The sequence below is a fragment of the Tachypleus tridentatus genome, chromosome 10, assembly GCF_004210375.1.
Source record: "Tachypleus tridentatus isolate NWPU-2018 chromosome 10, ASM421037v1, whole genome shotgun sequence".
Classification (NCBI taxonomy): Eukaryota; Metazoa; Arthropoda; class Merostomata; order Xiphosura; family Limulidae; genus Tachypleus; species Tachypleus tridentatus.
In genome coordinates, this window is record NC_134834.1 from 100588852 (window position 1) to 100613785 (window position 24934).

At 33.7% G+C, this 24934-nt stretch overlaps 1 protein-coding gene and 1 long non-coding RNA gene across 4 annotated transcripts; one reads left to right on the forward strand and one right to left on the reverse strand.

The window, feature by feature from the left end:
• Positions 1-7124: 7124 nt before the first annotated feature.
• LOC143229953 (uncharacterized) lies at positions 7125-18744 on the forward strand. Of its 3 annotated transcripts, none has more exons than XR_013016131.1 (2): positions 7125-7368; positions 9650-11552. XR_013016131.1 is itself a non-coding variant. In XM_076462842.1 (2 exons), the coding sequence occupies exon 2, from the start codon at positions 16282-16284 to the stop codon at positions 16648-16650; it is 369 nt and encodes a 122-aa protein (XP_076318957.1). In that variant the 5' UTR covers positions 7131-7368; positions 16205-16281; the 3' UTR covers positions 16651-17182. The 3 variants fall into 3 exon arrangements, 2 of the variants coding, with proteins under 2 accessions (XP_076318957.1, XP_076318956.1); XM_076462842.1 differs by lacking the exon at positions 9650-11552 and adding an exon at positions 16205-17182 and having other exon boundaries at positions 7131-7368; XM_076462841.1 differs by lacking the exon at positions 9650-11552 and adding an exon at positions 16233-18744 and having other exon boundaries at positions 7133-7368.
• On the reverse strand, positions 7729-9747 carry LOC143229957 (uncharacterized). The gene is made up of 3 exons (XR_013016134.1): positions 9636-9747; positions 8512-8625; positions 7729-8009 (listed from the first exon to the last, which is right to left on the reverse strand). It is a non-coding gene; the product is annotated as an uncharacterized LOC143229957 (long non-coding RNA).
• Positions 18745-24934: the final 6190 nt, after the last annotated feature.

Sequence of the window (24934 nt, forward strand, 5' to 3'; positions counted from 1 at the left end):
CTTCCAAGTACTTTTCATCCAGAGTGTAGTGCTCTTCCTTCCAATTACTTTTCATCCAGAGTGTAGGGCTCTTCCTTCCAATTACTTTTCATCCATAGTGTAGTGCTCTTCCTTCCAATTACTTTTCATCCATAGTGTAGTGCTCTTCCTTCCAATTACTTTTCATCCATAGTGTAGGGCTCTTCCTTCCAAGTACTTTTCATCCATAGTGTAGGGCTCTTCCTTCCAAGTACTTTTCATCCATAGTGTAGTGCTCTTCCTTCCAAGTACTTTTCATCCATAGTGTAGGGCTCTTCCTTCAAATTACTTTTCATCCATAGTGTAGTGCTCTTCCTTCCAATTACTTTTCATCCAGTGTGTAGTGCTTTTCCTTCCAGTTACTTTTTGTCCAGAGTGTAGGGTTCTTCCTTCCAATTACTTTTCATTCAGAGTGTATATGCTCTTCCTTCCAGTTTCTTATCATCCAGAGTGTAGGGTTCTTCCTTCCAATTACTTTTCATCCATAGTGTAGGGCTCTTCCTTCCAGTTTCTTATCATCCAGAGTGTAGGGTTCTTCCTTCCAATTACTTTTCATCCAGAGTGTAGTGCTCTTCCTTCCAGTTTCTTATCATCCAGAGTGTAGGGTTCTTCCTTCCAATTACTTTTCATTCAGAGTGTATATGCTCTTCCTTCCAGTTTCTTATCATCCAGAGTGTAGGGTTCTTCCTTCCAATTACTTTTCATCCACAGTGTAGGGCTCTTCCTTCCAGTTTCTTATCATCCAGAGTGTAGGGTTCTTCCTTCCAATTACTTTTCATCCAGAGTGTAGTGCTCTTCCTTCCAGTTTCTTATCATCCATAGTGTATGGCTCTTTATTCTAGGCATTTCTCACTCAGAGTTTAGGACACTTCCTTCCAGTTACTGTTTAGTTAAGAGTGTAGGACACTTCCATCTTTTGAATATCCACTAATAGTGTACGATTCTTCTCTGAAATACTTCTAACATAGGATAATCAAGGATTTGTGTTATTTATAAAAGTATAAAAAGTAATTTTTTGAAGTTTCTTGACTTACCCAAAATCTGGATATTTCTTGTTCATAACTGAGGTGAGTAAGCTTTTTAATTTCCAGCCATTGTTATTTTCCCCATCTGTTATTTTTTGCATATATGTGAGTAGCACGATTTCAAAGAGAAGTGTGCCCACAATTAGTAAAATTATAGCGGACATGAAAAATATAATGAACTTAGTGGTTTGCGGTAAGTATATTATGGAATTTTATCTATTGTGTCTTAAAAAAATTGAACTAACACTACCAAAATGTCACAAGCCCAAAGTAGATAAACTTTTCGAGTGGTAACGATTATTCCATCTGCTAAGAGTAGACCAAAATTATACGACGAATGCGAAAAAACAAAACAACTCCATTTGCTCTAGAACATGTTTTATAATCTCTTAGTTTTCTGTGGAACTGGATTCTAAGGTTTTACTCTTAGCAACATAACGTGTCAACAATATCAGATAGATAATTGTTGTTATGAGAATTGTTTGTTTTTGTTTTTTGGAATTTCGCACAAAGCTACACGAGGGCTATCTGCGCTAGGCGTCCCTAATTTAGCAGTGTAAGATTAGAGGGAAGGAAGCTAGTCATCACCACCCACCGCCAACTCTTGGGCTACTCTTTTACCAACACGAATAGTGGGATTGACCGTAACATTATAACGCCCCGACGGCTGAAAGGGCAAGCATGTTTGGTGCGATGGGGAATTCGAACCCGCGATCCCCAGATTACGAGTTGAACACCTTAACCTACTTGGCCAGAAAATCCACATTGCTCCTTCAAAACCTGTCCCAACTCTCGAAAAACATCTAAATCATATGATTATTGACTACGTTAGGCCAATAAGATAACATTTGTGTTTAAGCACATTCACGTGCTGTGTAAATTTAGTCTCATGTGGTTATTTTTATTAATTGTCTTGATATTTGAAAATGTACAATTCTTTCATAATGTATTGTATTTAACATACATATACATATATATATATACATCAGTTTAAAACTAATGCCAATTTTTAAATATCTGAGGAGGAAGGTGTAACGGATTCATCGTTGTACGTTTATTTTAATTCCTACACTTATTTCAGCATATTTTCTTTTTGCTTGTGACGTATATCGTTGGCTGTGTATTGCGCATGTCCCGCCTGTTCTCTTGATTTGTAAAAATATTCGTGAAAACAATAATCGACGATATTTTTAATGCAAATATTAGCGCGTTTGTTCCAACTTCGTGAAACTCGCGTGATTCGTATAAGAGCAATTAGCCAAGAGATAGTAATACAAGAACATTATTGGACAGCTACAGTGTATTATAGATCTCGGAAGCTATAATTGTGTTTAACGCCTATTAATCGAAAAACTACAAAATTTGACCAGGAACGTTTTCAGATTTCGAACATTACAAACTCTTCAAGTCTAGTGAATTAACTTCGGACATTAGCATTTCTACCTCGGTAAAAAGTCAGTGGTATGAGACCAATCAAGCCAGCTATCTAAAGCGAGGCGTGACAGTATCAGCTCAGGACTGACCTGCTCGTCGTGGATTTGGATCGTCGATAAATTATTCAGTTCTAGACCGGATATAAAACTCAGTATTGTTTACAAGTTTGTAAAACTGTTGTATATAAACCACAATTTGCAATAACTATCAGTAATAACAGTTATTATAATTTTTTCATATTGAAATATATGGATAGGTGGTTAAAGCACTCTGTTCGTAATCCGAAGGTCGGGGGTTCGAATCCCTGTCACATCAAACATGCTCGCCCTTTCAGCTGTGGGGTCAATATAATGTTACAATCAATCCCCCTATTCGTTGGTAAAAGAGTAGCCCAAGAATTGGCGGTGGGTGGTGATGACTAGTTGCCTTCCCTCTAATCTTACACTAGGGACAGCTAGCGCAGATAGCTCTCATGTAACTGCGCGAAATTCAAAACAAACAATTAAAATATATTTGTGTTGGGACAAAAAAAATGTTTTTATCAATCTTGTTAATACATATCATAAATTTGATACATATCAATATTTATTTGACTTTTTATTTTCAATAGAATTTCCGAATATTTATATATATATATTAACAAAACTGTTGGTAGAGTTCACAGTTGAAATCTTAATTTCAATGCATAGTTTCTCACTAATTTCTTAAGTATCATTTAATGGTCTATAACAGATTCTCGCTAAGTTTATTTCGCTTTATAATGATTAATAGAAACTCAGATTAATTCAATATCCTTGGTATTGTCTTTAATATCCTCAATTTCTACAGGATCTAAATCATATTTTACATATAATGCCACCCCTTCCCGTCTTTTGTACTCTATTCCTATTAAATAGCCTGTAACCCTATATTTCAAAGATTTTGTGTCATGAAAACCATTTTTCAGTTATCTCATATCAAATTTCTCTATCCCAACCAGGCACTGTCCTGAAGTCATCAATTTTATTTTTTATACATCTACCATTATAATTACTTCTACACTCATTTCCTATGCTAAGCTTTTCTCTGTCTCTATTTTTGCATCTAGTATACATACAGAGCAAAAACGTTATATCTGCTGACCCCTTTATATCGTCTGTTCTGCCAGTTGTGTACCTCATCTGTTCTCCCGGGTAGCATAATATGATTCTTTTCTCCCTATTTACCCACGTGTTGTCAATGAATCACTTATAACTATAATCTCTTTATCATCACCTCCCTTCTCTGAATTTTTTGTTTTCCTTCCCTCCAAATGACAGCCAGGAAGTTAAGGCACTCAACTCGTTATTTGAGGTTCGCGTGTTCGAATCCCGGTCACACCTAACAGCTCACCCTTTCAGCCGTGGGGTCGTTATATGTAACAATCGATCTTACTATTCATTGGTAAAAAAAGTATGCTCAAGAGTAGGTAGAAAGTAGTGATGACTAGTTTCCTTCCCTCTAGTCTTACACTGCAAAATTAGGGACGGCTAGCGGAGGATATGTAGATATGCGCGAAATTCAAAACAAACCAAACCCTCCAAATGCACTAGTGCTTGGTCTGCAGAAGCCAAGGGCTCAAAGTTGTTGCTCAATAGAATCGGCTAGTTACAATTAAATTTAGTACTTTTAGTTCTGATAATGAATCATAAAAAAACACAATAATTTGAATAAACTAGTTTAAAGATTACGATTTTTAACACGTTTAATGATTTACCAGTGAATTGAAATATACCTAGGCCTAAAGCGCCGTTTCTATTATAGCCTACTTGAACTCTTCTGCGTAAACGCATTATCTGCGAAATTAGGGAAAAAAATTAAAATTGATCTATTAGGGATATTTCGCTAACATATATGATAACTGGTATAGGAGTAACTATATGTCCTTATGGGACATTTGCCTTTGACAAAAAAGGTTCACAGTAGATGTTCGACAAATTAACCCTTATTTTTTGACTGTTAAGTTGAAAAGTCATTACAGAGATGAAAGTTATTATCATAAATTACAGCCAATTCTAAACGTTAATTGGCAAAATAGTTTAAAACAATAAGAGACGGTGCTTAAAAGAACAACCTACTTTACTCTGAAGATGTTAATAAACCTTTTATAAGCTTTACTATTGAAACTGCGGAAATTCTCTGTCATGATTTTTTTCTTTTGAATGAAACTTGTTGCTTAGGTACGGGAACGTTCTACTTTCGACGTAATGACGTATCAGTGTTGTTGTTTTACTTTCGATGAAACATTCTCACAACATTTTGTGCCTCAGTTGTTGATTATCGCTCTTTAGTTTATGGATTGGTTTTATATTATTGGTACATCGGTGAGATTGCTGAGGTAATGGTATGTTATATTAATTTACAAATAGGACATGTAGTCGTGAACCGAGAACGGAATCTTGTAGAACTCGTGCTTTTAACGGGACCGTGTCGATAATGAAGTTGTTAATTTTAATTTTAGTGGTTTTGTTTGTGTAAAAGTACAGGGTGACCCGTAAGCCCCTAACCATCTATATATCTTATGTATCCAGTGTATCTGTGTGCTGTCCCTCATTCTCGCTGCATAATATTATGCACGATACGATATTCAAGTATATTTAAACAGTTTGAACCTAGAAATGAAAGGTTATTGTTGTATGTTTGCAGTTACATCCTTTATATTCTGACTCGATTATTCTAGCCAGACGGTCAGTTGCTTGTCTTTGTTTTCTGCTGGTATTTTTGCTATTAATTAGAATGTTATTACTTTCTAGAAGTGCAGTAAGGGTTTATAAATGTTGTTTTTTTCCAACATTTTACCTAATGTATTAAGAAAACTATTGGGTCTATGGCCGTTTGGTAATTTAAGGTTTGTGTCTTATTCGGGATTACTTTAATTACTGCAGGTTCCTAGACTGACGGATAATGATCGGCTGATATAGATAAATTATATAAGGTTACTAGGTTTCCTATCAGAAAGGTTTCTAATTATACAGTTGTTGATACCATCTTTTCTGGGGGTTTTGGTTTTTTAAGTTATGATAAGGAAATTGTGTGCTGGTTTTGACAGTCTATTATATTGATAGAAAATGATAGCGTGTATAGTGATTACTGTTGACACTATTTGTGATGAAAGTGTAATATTGTCTAATTTATATGCAAAAACGGCTCGTTTGGGTTGAGAAAATATTTTACGTAGAAGAGCGAACAACGTTTCGACCTTCTTCGGTCATCGTCAGGTTCACAAAGAAAGAGGTAACTGACCTTGAGGTTAAAGAAATGATATTTGATTGCTTTCTTCCTGCGCGTAAGGCGTGCGACTCGTAATCCGAGGGTCGCGGGTTCGCGCCCGCGTCGCGCTAAACATGCTCGCCCTCCCAGCCGTGGGGGCGCATAATGTGACGGTCAATCCCACTTTTCGTTGGTAAAAGAGTAGCCCAAGAGTTGGCGGTGGGTGGTGATGACTAGCCGCCTTCCCTCTAGTCTTACACTGCTAAATTAGGGACGGCTAGCACAGATAGCCCTCGAGTAGCTTTGTGCGAAATTCCAAACAAACAAACAAACAAACAAAAGCTTTCTTCCTGTTCACATGTGAAGTTAATGTTGGGATGTATAGAGTTAATGTGATTGAAAAAATTAAGTATGTGTTCTGTAGAATATTTTTATGACACAAGTTGAAACACAAGCAATTAACACAGCATTACATCCACCACTATACTGGTACAGATATGTAGATGACACGGTTGCGGGATTTAAATCTACAGAACACATACATAATTTTTTTCAATCACATTAACTCTATACATCCCAACATTAACTTCACATGTGAACAGGAAGAAAGCAATCAAATATCATTTCTTAACCTCAAAATTACAAGAACCGACACACAATTCAAAACAGAAATCCACCGAAAAATCACCCGTACTAGACTATAGATTCCTTGGGACTCAACACATGAAACAAAACAAACACTAAACATACTAAGAAACCAAATAAACACAGCCATAAAACTATGCTCACCAGATAAAATTAACGATGAATTAGACAAAATGAAACAGTACTTCATCAACATCAATAAGTTTCCTCCACAAACCGTAAAAAACATTATACGCACACACCTAGACAGAAAGCAAAATCAACCAACTAAAGTAAATATATCTCACGAATCAAAAAATCACGAAACCATATACTGCTGTATACCATATATTCCCAACATCAGCAGACAAATAACCAACATTTGACAAAAACTAGCAACAAAATATGACATTCCAGTTAATACCAAATTTATTTAAAAACCAGGCACAAAACTGAGGTCTATATTATGTAAAAACTACACTGACAAACACCACACCAACATTATTTACAAAATACAATGTGATAACTGCCACGACTTCTATATTTGAGAAACAAGTAGAAAAAATGGAAACCAGATTCAAAGAACATAAAAAGTCACCTTCACACGTTTTCGAACACTGCAAATCAAATAAACACAACATAACCATAGAAAACACTCAAATACTAAATAAAGAAACAAACATAAACAAACGCAAAATTAAAGAAACCTTACTTATACAACAACTTAAACCCAAAATAAACCAATATAAAGGAATGCCTTTATACGTATATTAATATAATAAAATAAATAAAATTATATATTCAAACATCTAACACCGCCCTCTACATTCCGACACTCAGTTACACAACCCCTTTCAAACATGTGGTCAGCTTCCGGTCAGTTACCTCTTTCTTTGTGAACCTGACGATGATCGAAGAAAGTCGAAACGTTGTTCGCTCTTCTGCGTAAAATATTTTCTCAAACCAAACGAGCCGTTTTTGCATATAAATTTCTCAACAAGTGGGTTTCTCGACATCACTGTAATATTGTCTGTCAAAGGTGAGTTAATTGGGTGTGCTGAATGTGGTGTGTAATATTGTATTAAGAGTTTAGCTTTATCATCTGTGCGTATCGTGGTATTGTTGTAATGAGCATTCAATAATAATATTAAAAAGTAGACAACTTCCTTTAATTATCACAATTTCTCTTGTTTTCTAACTTTTTGGTTGTTAGGAAGTAGGTCAAATTGACCAACCTTGTATAAAGAAAATAACAGATAAAATATAAAGTTTTACTAAACACAAACAATTGTATACAAGATATAGCAAATAAAATTTAGGATTTTTAGATGAAGATTATTTTAAATCTTAACATGTAAATCACTTTTCACACAAATTAGTGACAAAAGTACTCAATATATTCACAGAAAAACTGTTTACTTTATTAAAACCACTTCACCAAAAATAATTTTTTTAATATGAAACACTTATAACATTTACTGAAAGTCTGTCAATTGTTTTGAAGATGTGTATACTACATTAAAAGTCATTAGTATCAAAAGTGTGAGTGAGACAAAGACGTTATGTGAGCAGTCAAACAGACCCATGCTGAAACAGGTGAATCTATAGAGTTCTCCATTTACAATATCCAAGGGAAAGCAACACTGTGTGTTAACCACTGACGTGAAACTGGTTAAATTTCTGAAATATCAAATAGAGCACCATGACTCATGTCACTTGATTATCTGTACTCTAAAATACTGGATGACGAAAAACCACAATCTAACATAGCCATTTACTGGAAGATTTTGTATGCAGTGTTCATGTACACAAAAATAATTAGGCTAAGGACCATATGGTAGGTAACTTTGTTAAAAGAAACAGTTCATATAAAAACTACCTAAGGTATCAAATATAATACGAATAGATAGTATTTGTCTCACTATATATATAAAATTATTCATGAGGGGCATATAGTAATTTATGTAGCAGCTATTTAAAAAGGCATGAAACTCAAGCTTATACAAGTGACTGCACAGTACAATCAATTAAAAATATGTAAGGTTCACTAACTTCCAGTGATGTTAGAAAGCCTATTTTTATTGAAAAACAATATTTATTTTTATTATTAAAATTTATTTTTAATGAAAAAGTTAGAATCAAGACAAAAGATCAATATTGTTGATTGTAAGTAGAAAGTTACATATCTTCTTCCATCTCAAAATTAATAGGTTTTTTTCCTACTGTTTCTGGCCAGTCAGTGGCTGAATACAGTCCACATAACAAAACTTTTTGGTAATACTTATCTTCATACAACCTGAATAAATAAAATGAGTAGTTGAAAGTACATTAAATACACGATCAATGTTTTCAACAAATGTTTTATGAAGGTTCTTACTTTAAATATTACTGTTTTCACTACAGATAAGTAAACTTGAGTAACCAATAACAAGAGGATATCCTCGGTAGCTATGGTACTTGAAAGTCTTTCAGACATAACAAATTAATCTTAGAGACCATTTTTCCTTTCTATTAGCTATACTCTTCTGCACCAGCAATACCAAGCATAGAGCACATGTGTTCTCAATTCAATTTTATTACTCATTAGGATCTCTACTAGCTTACCCTTAAATTGAGATTCTTATAGGTTGGATTACAAGTTTTACTTGACAGAGCAAACAAAAAACACAGTCATTCTGTAAGCTGCTATGACATGGCGAAAAACACCACAGGAGAAAAAGATATAGTAAAGTCTTATAAGCTTTCTAATCAATTTTGTTGTTCAAGTTACTAGTGGTGTAGTTATAGGTAAATTAAACCATGAAAGTAATATAAATTTATCACCAGTGGTAGTAAAAATCTAGTTGTAACATTACAACATGTCGAGTCTGTCTCCTGAGTAACAATTTCTCAGAGTTTGGATCTATAACTTTTAACAAAATTTGACATATTCATGTGTTTACAAGTGTTTAATGTAATCACTCTGGTAACATGTTTCATGGGTAAATAATAAATGTAATACATTGTGAGATAATATTTTGCTCTCACAACAGATACAAATACATACAATATGCAATTAACCAATGATACATCAATTTTGAAACACTAAATTTCTAGTTATGATTGAATTATGTTGCTAAGTTCTTCATATTTAATATACAAATACCACAGACTTTACTTTCCTCTAGACTGTGTAGATTAAATACATTTGTGTTAGGTATAACCTTAAGATTACAATACATGAACATAAAGAATAATTTGTATTTCACAGAATTTTTGCTACTTTTTATAAAATGTTTATCAGCTCATAACATATACATTACTGACTTTTGTTTGTACAGTTCTAAGGCCTGAATACAGTCTCAAAATATAAACCATGATGTTTTCAGAGGTTTCAGACAGGTCATTCATGAGGAGAGATACAGAAATTGAGTATCCTGCAGCAAAATAGAAAGAATGAAAGATGAAATCCCTGGACCCACTTATCTTCTAATTCCATATTTGTTGTTTGTTTATGATACATTTTCATAATCTTTAAGTGCCTTCAGTATGTGAAATATTCTATTCTAACAGAAAAGGTCCAAACAAAATATTTCTATAACAAAAATAATAAACTGGGATAACATACGGGTTGATGTGGTTTTACAACAGTTAGCTTTTGTCTGACATACTATAGTACCAGGACTTACAGAGAAAGCAGTAAAACACAAAAAACACCCAATATATTTATATACATTTTAATTTTATTTGGAAAAAAAAATTAAAGGCCAAAGTGTAAATATTTAAAAATAACTGTCTGCTTCCATAAAAAATTTAGTAACTAGCAATGTTTTCTGAATGTCTTCATGCATTATATATATAAACATACGTACATGCATATAAACACACACATACATACACATTCATTCATTCTTATAAATAATTAAAATTTAACAACAGACAGCTACTTAGACATGGTATTTGACACAATGAAAAGCAACTGAGTATTTATTTGCTATAATATACAATAAAAGCTAGTGACCTTCTTCCCAGGTTTATATGGCTATTGCTTTTGAACGTTTTTGTTATGTACCCTATCTATTCAAGTAGGTTGATACTGTCTGGTTTCAAGATTAACACCAAGTAGAGAGTGGCAATTATACATTGAGTCTTCAAGATTTGGTAGTAAAATGAAAAAAATTAAACTACTGGTGTTGACTGGGCATGAAAATTAGTTGATAAATGTTAGCTTTATTTGTTTATAATAAATAGAAACACATACATATATATATATTGTGCTAAGCTAGAAATTACACATACATACAGCATGAAAGTAGGTTAGTTGTAATAATTGAAAAAAACAATAAGTTGTTGACATGGCTTTTAATACACAGTACAGACTTCATACTTTACAGTTTTAAGTGCAGTGTTAGTATAAGTTTATAAAACTTATAAACTATACCATCAAATAATGCTTGGTTGGTTGGTTGATTTGGTGTTTTATGGCACAAAGCAGCTCGGCTATCTGCGCCAAACATCCAGTAAAAAGTTAAAGTAAATTTAGTAAAATTCAAAAAGGAAATTGAGGTAAAACAAAGTTAAAAAAAAAACAGATAAATAGCATAAAACCAATGTTTACGTCTAGTCTACAACATTAAGAGAAAAACTACAGTAACACCAGTTGTAAAGGATTTTCTGTGGCATTATTGTAATTATCATAACTTGCCAAGAAGACTAACAGGTCAGTATAAAAGCCACTGTCAGTCACCTGAAGTTGGCCTTTTCAGTCTGGGTTCAGAGTTATTTGACATTATGACCATTTTCAAAAAGTAAAGTATCAAAACTTTTAAAAGACTTATAGCAAAATTTTAATAATAACTCACTAGGATAACTAATGGGTAGTTCAAACAGCAGCTTAGTCACCTGAAGTTGGCCATTCCAGTCCTAGTTATTTGATATGGCCATTTTCTAATTTCAAATTGAACTAGATGGACTGTGTTTCTTAAAAGGGAATCACATCAAAAAAGGTCCAATGTATAAATTAAAAACTGACATTAAAAATATTAATGGCCTTTAAAAAACTAAAAACATTTACAAGGTGGACATTATCACCATCACCAATAACACTGTCTAACTTTATGGACAAACCTTGGGAGATAACATGTTTAAAATGATTCTGTGATTGAGAGTCGTAACAACAGCAAGAAAGAAAAATGTATCTTATTGTGACCTGAGTGTTACACAGACTACACAATGGTGCATCAGTTAGAGACAAAAGAAAACAATGAATTAAAAAACTGTGACCAATGCGTAGTCTAGTTAGAACAACTTCCTCTTTCCAATCCTTACAGTAACAAGATGGCCAAAGTCCAATACAGGGTTTTATTTGGAAAAGCTTGTTTTCGCATTGCTCACTCCAAGTTGACTGCCAGCTGGCACAGAGCCGAGCCTTAAATACAGGACCACAGACCATGTATGGGACAGGCACAACAGTGATAGTGCCAGAACGGATAGATTTAGCTGAAGTGTCAGGGATCTCGTTCCCGCGAATACCAACGTGGCCCAATATCCAGAAAAACTGGTAGAAGTAAATGTTAGAATGGTTAGAAGTAAATGGTAGAAGAAAAATGGGCCAGTCAGTTTTGAATATCAGTGAGAACAGGGTGTGAACTAATGTGAAGCGATTCCAGGGCCAGTAGAGAACTAAGCGAGTCAGTATAAATAGTGCAGTTTAAGTACTGCTTAGCTTCTATGTGATCCAGGGCAAGAGAAATGACATACAGTTCAGCAGTGAATATAGAAACTGTAGAGGGGATTCTGCAACAACCACCAAACCATAACTGAGCCCACACAGTCACCTGATCTTGAACTATCTGTATAAATAGGAATGAAAGGATGGATCGAAAGATGTTCAGTAAATAACAGGCAGTATATTCATTTGGGAGTGTCTGCTTTTCTCAGATGACTTTAAAGTTAGGTCACATTTGGGGACTGTAAGAAGCCATGGTTGGATGGGCTGACCAGTAGATTCAGCAATGTTATCCAAGGGCAGACCAATTCATCCATCTGTGCCTGGATATGAAGGCCAAAAGGAGCAATGGCAGATCGTCTGTTTTGAAAAAGTACAGCCCACCGAGGAAGGAAAACACAAACCCAGGTGGGATGCTTTGGTAAGGAAAGAAGTATCGAAGCATATAGTAAAGACGGCAGAGGTGCAAAGAAACTCTATGTATAAGCTCTGATCTGGAGAAGTGCAGAAAGCCACAGTGCAGACCTGAAGTCCTAGATGATGAACGGGGTCCAGCATCTTTAAGACTGAGGTCCTGGCAGAGCCTTAGACCAGTGATCCAAAGTAGAGTTTTGATCTAATAAGAGCAGAATATATCTTTAGCACAGAACATTGATCTGCTCTCCAAGTGGTGGAGGATGTTCAGTGCTCTTGTACATTTGAACCGTAGCTGCTTGATGTGTGATATAAAGATCAGATTAAGATAAGCCCTAAGAACTTTGTCTCAGAGACCACAGGCAGCACAACTTCACAGATACAGAGTTCAAGATCAGAGTGAATACCCCATTGGTGGCAAAAGTGAATGCAAAAAGTTTTAGAACGAGAGAAGTTAAAGTCATTTGTTGGGATCCACTTGAGTAAACAACTGAGGACAGTCTGTAACTACCACTCAATACACCTCATATTCAACGACTGACATGAGAGGTGAAATTCGTCAACATAGAGCCCGCTTGCAACAGTAAGAGGGAGTTCTTCAGTGATGTCATTAATCTTTATACTGAAAAGTGTGACACTCAAAACACAGCCCTGAGGGACTCCAAGTTCCTGTAGAAAAGAATGGTAAAGTGTCGAACCCACAAGAACTTGGAATCTCCTGTCCATTGAAAAATTTTTTATAAAAATAGGCACGTAAACCATATATATGGAGGTCTGGCAAAATGCCATAACTCCATGTTGTATCATAAGCCTTCTCAATGTCAAAGAATACTGATATAAGATGTTGTCATTTGAGAAAGGGTTCTCTGATTGAAGTTTCAAGTCAAATAAGGTGGTCCATGGTGGAGTGCTGTTGTTGGGATCCACACTGGGTGGGTGAGAAGAGGTTGTTTGATTCGAGGAACCAAATAGGACGAGCATTAACCATCCTCCCTAAGGTCTTACAGAGACAGCTCGTCAAAACAACTGGACGGTATTTTGAAGAAATCTTGGAATCCTTCCCAGGCTTAGAGAAAGGTTGGACAATAGCCTGGTGCCAGGCATCAGGAAAAACATTATCCTGCTATATCCAATTAAAAACAATCAGAATAATAGCAGGAGAAGCATGAGATAGGTGGCACAGCATCTCATAGTGTACATCATCAGGTCCAACCGATGTACTGCCAGACCGATGAAGGGCCAGTTTGAGTTCCACCAGTGTAAAGGGAAGATTACAATCAGCTAGAAAGGAAAGAGGTGATCACTCTACCCGAGTCTTGATGGCTAAGAAGGTGGAGGAAGAAGTAGAAGTGCTAGATACCTGGCAAAAACCTTCACCTACAGTATTGGCAATGCTATGGGTATCAACTATTTCCTGGGAATCAGATCAAGATGGAGACAGAATTATACTGCCCCTGACCTTTTGAATCTTGTCCCATATGACTTTGAAACTGGTAGTAAATTATATGCTGGTTGTGAACTTGATCCAAGATTCCTTCTGGCTTTGACATCTTACCCATCGAGCACATGCACAAGTCTGCTGGAAAGCGATGCTGTTCGAGGGTGTGAGATATCTACAGAAAGTATCTCAGACCCGATTTTGAGCATTCTGTGCTATGTGGCAGGCAGGATTCCACCATGCACAAGGATATCGTGGTGGATATGTCAAGGTTTTAGCAATACATTGGGCTATTGCCTGTATAATACAGTCAGTTACTGTTGCTACACAGTTATCTATTGATGACTTACAGATGATGATAGGATCAAGTTCTGTGAGAGCAGTGAAAGAGGGCCAGTTTGTAGAATCCAGATTCTACCGTGGCACGGGTCGGGTGGCATTGCTCACGGCTAGTTTCTCTCAAAATTATAGGAAAATGATCACTGCTTCCTGGATTATTTTTAACCCTCCATGTAAAATGGGAGAAAATTGAGAGATCAATAACAGTAAAGGACTGACTAAGTAGAAGAACCAGTATTGAAAAGTGAAAGGTTGTGATCAGAGAGTGTACACTCTACAGAGTGACCCCTCTTATCAATATCAGCACTTCCCCAGAGGGGATGATGTCCATTAAAGTCCCCCAGGATTAGAAACGGAGACGGCAACTGTTCAATGAGAGCATCAACTTCTGATATATCATAAGTCTCTCCAGGCAACAGGCAGAGAGAACAAACAGTGATGGTATGACTCAAGCTGGCTACGGCCTCCAAGGGTGTGTTGAGTGGCAAAGACAGGGTGGGCACATGCTGATCAACCAATAGTCCCACCCATCCATGCTCTCATCCATCACACAGCCTGTCATTTCTGTACAAAGAAAATTGCCAAAAGATGACTGTATCAGCAGGTTTCAGAAATGTTTTCTGTAATGAAAAACATACAGGATGGTAGGAAGCAATCAGTGTTTTGATGTTATCCAAATTAGAACATAAACCTTGACAGTTCCATAGTATCAAGGTGGCCATTTTTAATTACTCGTAGGTGACTTGGGTGGAAAACCCTTCTGTTTATGACCACGTCTTTTTTTCTTTACTGTCTTTATTCATGGGAGATCTATCGATCTCCATGGATCCTGCCCTGGGTCGAATGACCAGGTCTTTGCTGTTGGAAGAGGATTCCAGTGACTTAGGAAGTGAACTAATGATCGTTTTGCATCTTGAGGTGGGAGAAGAAAATGTATCCCAGGAAATGCCTGTGCCTGGAACCAAAGAAAGTGGATCTTGGGATTTGTTGGAATGTATGTAAGGGACATAGATTGGTGTTGAAATTGATTCATCAATTTTTTTATCCATGGAGGTCAAAAGACTTTTCATTTGTTTTAAGAATGATACTTTTGGAAGCACAGAGAGATCTGTCTCACTCCCACAGTAGTACTGGAAAAAAGTGCAGCAGCATATGTCCAAGATGAAGTGGTGGACAGCAACTTTTGAGCCTCAGGATAAGTAATGTTATGAATGGTTTGAAATGCTGCACCATTTTTTCTTCCAACCATTTAGGGCAAGAACAAAAGTAGAATGGGTGAGATTCATTGCAACTGTCTCAATGAGGATCCGTTTCACACTCATAAGCATCATAGTCCTTGATACCGCAACGAGCAAACATCAAGGAACCACAACATGATGTCTTTGAGTGACTGAACCGCTGACACTGGTTTGGAAGAGGGTTTGGAATGTATGGCCATACCCTGCAATTAAGATAACCTGCCTTGTTGGTGGCAGGTAGATGTGGTGATGTAAATGTCAGAATGAGGATATTGGTTGGCATTGTAATTCCATCTTTGTGAGTGAAGATATGCCTCACTGCAGTAGCTCCTTGAGTAGAGAAACCAACGAGAATCTCTGACTGGGGGATGTTAATCAAATCCCTCTCAACAATAACTCCTTGTGATGTATTCAAAGTAGTATAACGTAACCTAAATAGGTATATCCCTGATCACCAGAGTTCACTGTGTTGATGTTAAAATGTGGATGCTTCAATTAATATCTCACCAGATCGAAGCTTCTTTACTGACTTTGGAGAGACAGCAAGTCCCTCTAATCTCTTCTGAATGAAAAATGGAGACATCTCTCCTAAAGTTTTGTCTGAAAGAGAATGTAGTATTAGAAAATGAGGTACAACAGGTGTTACAGATGTTGAAAATTGCTGCTCAGAATCTTCAAAACGTGGTTGTTTACCTATGGACTGTTTTTTCACTATTTTATTTATGTTTTTATTTGGCAGATCCATAATAAAAAATGGAATATTTCAGTGCCCACTGACCCCACCCACCATGGAGCCCTACGAGGGGACGCACTACAATGTCATGCAAGGACATTGCAGCAATGCCATGGTTTCGTGAGCACTATATCCAAACACCAGCATCAGATACAATGTTCACAACACCTGTTGAGAGCATCCAACAGGTTGACCCTAACCCAAGTGGACAAGCCGACTGTCCCAAGGGGGCCACCCCAAGGCTGCCCGTCTACAAGAATTCAAGGCCAAAGTGGTATGTGTTAGGGTTGGACCCTTCAACCACCAGGATCCTCTCCTCCCCTTCAAGGGTTACCATGCACAGCAAACATGTGGATGAATGTTTAGATCTCAGAGGAGGTAAACTGAAAGAACAGAACCTTCCCTGGGAGATCCACTCACCACGTACAGGAATCAACACCGAGGTGTTTTAAGTTGAAATTCACGAATAGCCGAACTATCAAAAGATATTCATAAAATTAAAAACTTAACATGGTATACAGTTTCTTCTACTGTTCTCTTATCTTAATTATAATTCAATGTGTATAAGTTAAATAAATAAAACAAATTTGGACAAGCATAAGATGATTTAACTTTTTTCCAATCTCAGCAGATGGCTTTTTTTTCTACTATTTCAAACTTTATTTACTTTGTATTTATTACATTTGTTGGTTTTTTATTAAACTTTAGGTAAAAGATGCTGCCATTCTGTGTCCAAATGAAATCTAAGATATTAAAGTTATAACAAATTAAACTCTTTATACTTAATAAAAAAATAGTTATATTTACAAACACAATGGTAAAATGTAACACCTTAATATTGAGCTTAATCCAGAAAAATGTCTCTTTCTCTCTTATTTATCATCCATTTAATTTGTGTTATTACCTTTGTTTGACCATCTGAATTATCCTATCTATTTATCTTTAACATTATTTTCAGTTTAGAAACACTGCTTTATCTCTTTTGTTCAAACTTCATTTGTTTTGTATTTTATTTAGATGTTATCAGTAAATAAATAAAAACTTAGAAGAAAAATGAAAGGAAACTGTTAATATTTAAAATAAAGATATATATGAATATTATATGGTAGTAAATTCTATACTGTATACAATGAATGAAGCAATATTTTGTGGAACAAGCAAAACTGCTCTATTATAGTAGAGGATATGACCCATTAAAGAATGCATTAGGCCTGTATATCACAATTGTTTTTTCAGTTTCACTTCTGGTGAAAAAGAGATGTTTAACACAAATATACAAATATCTATAACTACAATTTAAGTCAAATAATAAAGAACTTAATAGCAAAAAAAATCACTGCAATTGTCCCAACTCTTTAGAAAGCTATAATATCTTTAAACATAAATATGTATTTTAATTTTGTTCAACAGTCTCTCTTCATAAGCTTAGTTTGATTCTAGATGAAATCGGCCATAATGATATGAAGAAATGATATAACAAATTAGTGTTAAAAATGAAAAGATGTTTTATGTACAAAAATGTATAGTGTCCAGATGTAGCTCTGAAAAATATGTCTACAAAATTGCTGTATTTTTTTTATTTTTTGCCCAAAATGTTTACTGTTAATAATTTAATATGGAGATAAATTCCACCATATCAAAGTTAACAAGAAACAACAATAAAAAATTTGAAAGAACACAATACGTATATAATTAAGTCATGAGGATGATATAAGTACAAGTAAATTTCAAAATGACACGTTTGAGTTATTACCTACAGTTGTTCTGAAAGTTTGTACTCAATTACTTTTAGGTATACTGATGGAGCTGTGATTAAATTGTTATTTAACTTTACTTTTATTAGACACGTAACAAGTATATAATCTGTAACAAATATAAGCAAAAACAGTTCTATTACTCTTGTTATTTTCCAATAATACTTCAGGAAAAATATTAAGGAACAAAATTCTATAACTGGTAGTGAAAAGTTTGCCCAATATAGCCCATGGAGACATAATGTTAGAAATTGGGCTACAAACCTAATTATAAAGTACAGCTCAATACTTACACTTAAACCTGTTCAACATGGAATTTCACATAGATATACGCTTTTAATACAAGTACAAGAAAATTACAAATCCATGTAAAATAAAATACAAATTTTGAAATCAAGACAGTTATCTTCACAATAAGTTTCACTAATTCCATGGAATGTAATACAGTTTCAAATTTAATTTCCTCAAAATAAATGACATTGCAAACTGAGTTCCCATACGTTGCAACTTAATACTAATTATGAACAAAACTCGCTTTATTAACAAAATATTACAGAAATATTTATAATTTTGTTTATATATATATCATAACGAAAAAGTTGTTAGAATTAGGATTGAGTAGCTGTATTTTTTTATTTTGTTTTTGTAAATACATCAAATATTTAAATCTATTTAAAATAAATGCCAAATAATACAAGGGAGTTTTCAGATCTTAACATCAGGCTTTATAATTTATATTATACACGTTTAGTATGTAAGCCCATTTGAAATAAATTCAAAATTGTGTTAAAATCTAGTCTCAATAAAATTATTAATACAGTATTTAAATATCATTGCAAATAGTATGCGTAGAGCGGTTATTTAGATTCCAAACAATTGAAAGAAAAATATTTTTTTCTGTTTTGTTTTATCTATATTATGTAGAAAACTCTTTGTGAATTCGGAAATGCATTACCTTCGTCCATCGCCTTAGAAAGAAAGAAAAAAGATAATAGCATATACCACTATCAGGTGTCTTGAAAGCTATTTTGCGTTACAGGGAGTTTTTCATACTTTTAAATTTTGATAACAGATATATATACACACACAAAAAAAATGTGTTACTAAGTTATTTATTAACTTTGTAAATAAAATATTTGTTTTTTATTAACGGTCTTCATCCTAATTATTGAATAACTGTATTTCTTTTGATAATTTTAAAAAAATAATATGTAGGTAAATTATATCTTTTCTAGTAGCATATACTTGTAACAGGAAAAATCTGTTGTGTTACACTTATATATTTGTAGTGCGCAAAATAAATTCTGACAAGAAAAACTAACTTTTTTTTAAAAAAATTACATGCCGTTTCGTGATGGTAATAATGACTTGAGTTTGACAAGATGGTAAAAAGTGAACATTTGTTCTATTTGTTTGTGAATTTTCGTGCTTATGTTAAGTTCTTTAAATTATGAAAGCTATAGCATACATGTACGAGTGTGTGTTTGTTTTCTTATAGCAAAGCCACACCCAACCATCTACTGAATTTTTCGAGAGGAATCAAGCCCCTGAATTTAGCATTGTAAATCCGTAGACTTACCGCTGTACTAGCGCGGGGCTACAAATGTGAAGAAAACGAATATGTTTTCTATGTTTACTGGAAAAAGATTTTTTGAATAATTTCAAAAATTACAAATTATTTTAATCAAGAAAGGTTGAATGTCATTATAATTATAGTTGTTATGGATTAATATTGGCGTTATTTGGAAGTTATATTCTGTAGATTATTTTATCTTTGTTTTTGTGACATTTATTAAACAGAAAACTAGTAATGAAATTGGAACATCTATTATGAAATCGTTTAAGAGTTGTTTATCATAATTTTTACTTTTGATAAGAGATGGGAATTTTATGTTCTTTTTATTGCTTTTCGTGAATATGTGAAGAAACAGTGTTACAAAGATATTTATTAATTAGAACTACAGTGCCATTAAAAACTAGTTTGCTTTACCTTTTGGAATTTCGCTGAAGAAGAAAAAAGATTTTCGAACCTTGCAAATTAAATCTATGTGTTTTGTTAATCGTCTTCATCCTTATTATTGAATAATTATATTTCTTTTTATACGTTTTTAAGTATAATATTCTTTAGGTAAATTAATTCTTAGCATGAAATTTATACTTGTTGTGCTAAACTTAAGAATGTTAAATTTGTTGTCTGAAATGTTTTTGAGAAAAAAAAATACATTTTTTTTGTAATTGCCTGCCATCTAGTGACTGTAATAGTGATATGTAATTGATAATATGGCGCAGAGTGAGGATGGTAATTTTCACTGTGAATATCTGTTATGTTAAATTAGGAAACCTGGAGCATGTAAATAGCCCCAAAATAAAGAACAGTTTGTTGAAATTGTTAAAAAACTGGAGCATTTTTCATAAAGAAAATTTAAATGCCATTACAATTGTAGCAATTATTGATCTGAAGCTTCCAGTTCCTTTTGGCCTTATATAAATATATTGAAGCTATAAGCTTTTAATAGTTTGTTTTGTTTTAGAATTTCGCGCAAAGCTACTTGAGGGCTATCTGCGTTAGCCGTTCTTAATTTAATAATGTAAGACTACTTTACCAAAAGGTAAAGTAAACTAGTTTTTAATGGCACTGTAGTTCTAATTAATAAATATCTTTGTAACACTGTGTTTCTTCACATATTCACGAAAAGCAATAAAAAGAACATAGAATTCCCGTCTCTTATCAAGAAGGCAGCTAGTCATTACCACTAGTACCCACCGCCAATTCTTGGGCTACTCTTTTACCAACGAATAGTGAGATTGACCGTCACATTATAACGCCCCCACGGCTGAAAAGGCGAGCATGTTTGGTGTGACGGGGATGCGAACCCGCGATCCTCGGAGTAGGAGTCGCACGCCTTAACCCACCTGGCCATGCCGGGCCACTTTTAATACTACTTTAGCAATTTGTAAAAAGTTACTAAAAGTTTCTTGCTGTTCATTACACAGTTCTGTTTACATACAAATCATGTCCCGTTTTTTTCAGAACTTCAGACTATATTTTCATGTTATCTGTTTAAAGCATGATCATTGACAAATGAGATCCGAAAGTTATGGTTATCTGTTTTTCACTTCTTGATGCAATTGCTGTAATTTAATGCTGTTAGTAGTACTACAACACGTAGTAAGTACAGCACAGTAAAAATTGAACAACCTGTTTCTCTGAAAGTCTTCATTTATTATTTTGATATAAATATTATATATTATATTCGTTACAATACCAATGGCTCCCATAATTGTGGATCTCAGCAGAGATGGCAAAGCTCAGCATGTGGTCAAATGCTATATGTATAATAAAATTAAAGAGTCTGTTATATGTTGGGTGCATGTTAAGTAACCATGTATAATGTATAAATGTACCTACAAAATAGCCACTTGATAGTAACAGTATTTCTTGTAGTTGTTATAAATATGTTTGCTTACGATATGTACTTTAAAATTGTTCTTTTTACCACTCCATTTACAATCCAAGTTAAAATTAAGGAGTTTATAGTTACATACCTGGACTTATTTTACTTTCTCAAAAGAAACAATAATAAAGGTTTAATATGGGAAGGTGGGTGATGTATAGACTAAATGTCTAATTAAGCAGAGATAAAAAAAATTTCTGGAGTCTTAAACAAACATTACTGTGGCATATTTAAAGTAAGCTTGTGGTTTTAATGGAATGTAATTGAATTTTTTACATATTTATGAATTTTTAATAATGACAATCTCCTTTTGAAAGCAGAACACCAAATTAATACAAGGAAACTATCAGTTTGAAAAACATATTTTAATCAACATGATTTTTACAAGTTAAATCCCACTATTTTCTGTTGTTTAATAATCGTTCCATAATAAAATTGGCACAGCAGTTATGAATAAATATTTATAAAAATATAAATTAACACATTGGCTCACAAGCCTATTTTGCCGACACTTTAAAGGATCCCCTATTCATTTTACAAGTACTTTTTCAGTAAGAATGTATATGTAGCCATTAAGTAGCCCTTTGAAAAGAAAATAGAGCACGACTCACTGGTGTGTGTTACTAGAAGACTGTCACGACCTACCAGAGGGTTTTGTTGGAGCCAACGTGTTAAATATTCAAAAGTTATTTGCTGAATGGTAAAATCTGATGCTTTTTTGAGAAGCAAAAGAATAAAAGAAGCTAACCATATGTTAAGAAAATTTCAAAAATTTGCACCATATTGGTAACAAAAGTAAAATTACTAACCCACGTTGGCCTTTGATATGGAAACAGTTATGAGAAAATAATGTTCAGACATTGGTGAAAATTCTTCCTTCAAAATAAGCAATTTTTTTCATGCCATATATAAAAGTATAAGCATATAATCAGGTAGTTTATTATACATATATACGGAAATATGTTTTAGATTTATAAATATAAATAATGTACCTTTATGACGATATCTGTTCTTGTAGATCAGTTAAAATCACATAAAAATGTTTGTTCTGCAGATTTTTAATATAATTTAGAAACTATGAAGAAGCTTATAAAAAATGGTGACAGGTTATGAAGACTGTGGAATACAGTATTCTGTACAGAATGAACAATTACCACTGTTAGCTTTCACTTAGTACAGTGGGCGCCACCTAGGATGTAATAATGTCTCCACTAATAATATAAAACTGAAAAATTATTTATTTTGATATGATGCTAACAATAGTATAGCAAGTGTATTTGTGTACAAATTTAATATTAGTTTTGTTTGTTTGTGTATAACTTCTATTTGTGTATGAATATGATTTTCTGTGTACTTTTGGTTAATTATGAAATTTATTTATATAGTACAATAATATAAATATGTACAGAATAATGTAATGTGAAATAACTGTAATTCTACACTTGCTCAGTTTTTACTGCAATGTATTTTATAACTTAATTACACATACGTGTATATGGAATTTAGTACTTAAGTGACATTAATAAAATAATTTATATCATCTTAGTGAATTAACATACTAGACTGCTTGCAAAGTGCACCAAAGTTATTATCAATATAATAGTTTTGAGTAAAAAAAAAAGTGTTTTTAAAATTCCTGTAATAATCTTTTCAGGCAGAAATAACAGCTTCTATGGGTATTAACTCTTTTACTGAGAAGCAGAGAACATTTTGACCATGCAAGGTCATCTCTTGATGACAAGAAACATTGTTCCCTACCTATCAATAATAGTGTTAATATCCATACCAGCTGTTCTGCAATAATTTTTTATTTTCAAGTGGGTTTCTTGTCATCAAGAAATGACAGTTTGGTTTAGTGTTTCTATTCTAATGATCATTTTTAACAGCAGGAGAAATGCTAGATGTGGTTCATCTATGGTTAGGCTGTTGATGTAAAAATATGTTCACAGATCAAGCATCACAGTCTTGTTCTGTTAAAAGGTGGCTTGATAAAAGAGACTGGCTATCCAGTAGAAAGAATACATTTGTTTGAACTGACAGTCGATGCTATAGTTCATAAGTAACTCTATGTGTAGACATTATATTTAAGGTTACAGTAATTGTTTATATATATTACTCCTGAAAATCTAGTGTATTTGTTAAAGTACAATATATTACTGTTAGTTTTAAATATACACATTGGCTCGAAATATTTAATTTAGAACAGCCATTACTAGAGTTCCTGATTTTCTCAAAGTTATGAATTAATTACTTGTGTCTGTTAACGAGCTTTACATTTTGTACAAATTGTATTAAAGAATGGAAAATACATGAAGAGATGATTCTAGTTTTGTAACAAAAGCCATGGGAACAAGTCTAAGCCTAATAAGGGTCATACACAGAACACAAAGGAACTGAAGGTATCATGTTCTGTTAACAAACTTATATGTGAAACTTATTAAAATTATGAGAAAATTAATCAGATGTTTCTTAATTTATTTCTGATAATAAAACTGAAAACATTTCAGCTAATCATTACCTAATCCATATCACAAAATAAGTTTTTACTATAGCCTAATTCACATTTAGGTTGGCCCAAACAGATTATATCCAATTATTGTAACTGTAAATCATATCAAATCATTTCCATATCACACAAACTTTTTATAAATATAAATTCCCAGTTACATTTTTTCTAGATACTTACCAACTGTGTCTACAAATTATATAAATTGGACACCAATTCAGAAAGTAATTATTGTCACGTTGTCTGTTAATGTTTGGGGCATTTATTTTGAATTTAAAAATGGCTGTCATTTTCAGCTATTTCAGACCATTTGTATGGAAATAAGACATTAGGGATCCAGTCACATACAAAATGAAATATAAAGTTGCTAAGTTTTACTAACTAGACATGGCAATAATGACGCCTTTCAACGTATCCAAGGGTATACCATGGTTTTGTTGATCAGAACAATGAATAATTTCAAGGGAGAGCCGAGGTCAGCTAAATTCATCTTTATTTACGTGACATAGATGTTATGTTGCTGTCCCTGCACAGAACATTACTTGGTCCCAGTACTCTCTTAATCACTGGAACAAATCAGCATCATCATATCATCAGACTGGAACTAAGTTTTTGAAAAACATAGTGATAAAAGGCATGAACTGGCATACTCGTGTCACGTTGTATCACATCCAGTCAATGTTTGGAAAGGTAAGAAGCTTGTTTCTATGCCTACAGCAGTATATCGATGGATCAACAACTCTGAAATCAGGGGTTTGATTCCCGTCAATGGGCTCCGTAGATAGCCCAATGTGGCTTTGCTATAAGAAAACAACTATGTTTACATGAATGCAAACAGGTCTGTCATGAAATGATGAGAGATTATGATAAAACAGAGTATCATATTATTTATTATAATGTAAAGGACAGAATATTTCTTTTATTCTATATAAAAAATATATTAAATCATATGAAGACCTGAATGTATGATAGAAAACACAACTTTACATTGAGAAAATGGTGGCCATTTTGGAAATCAAAA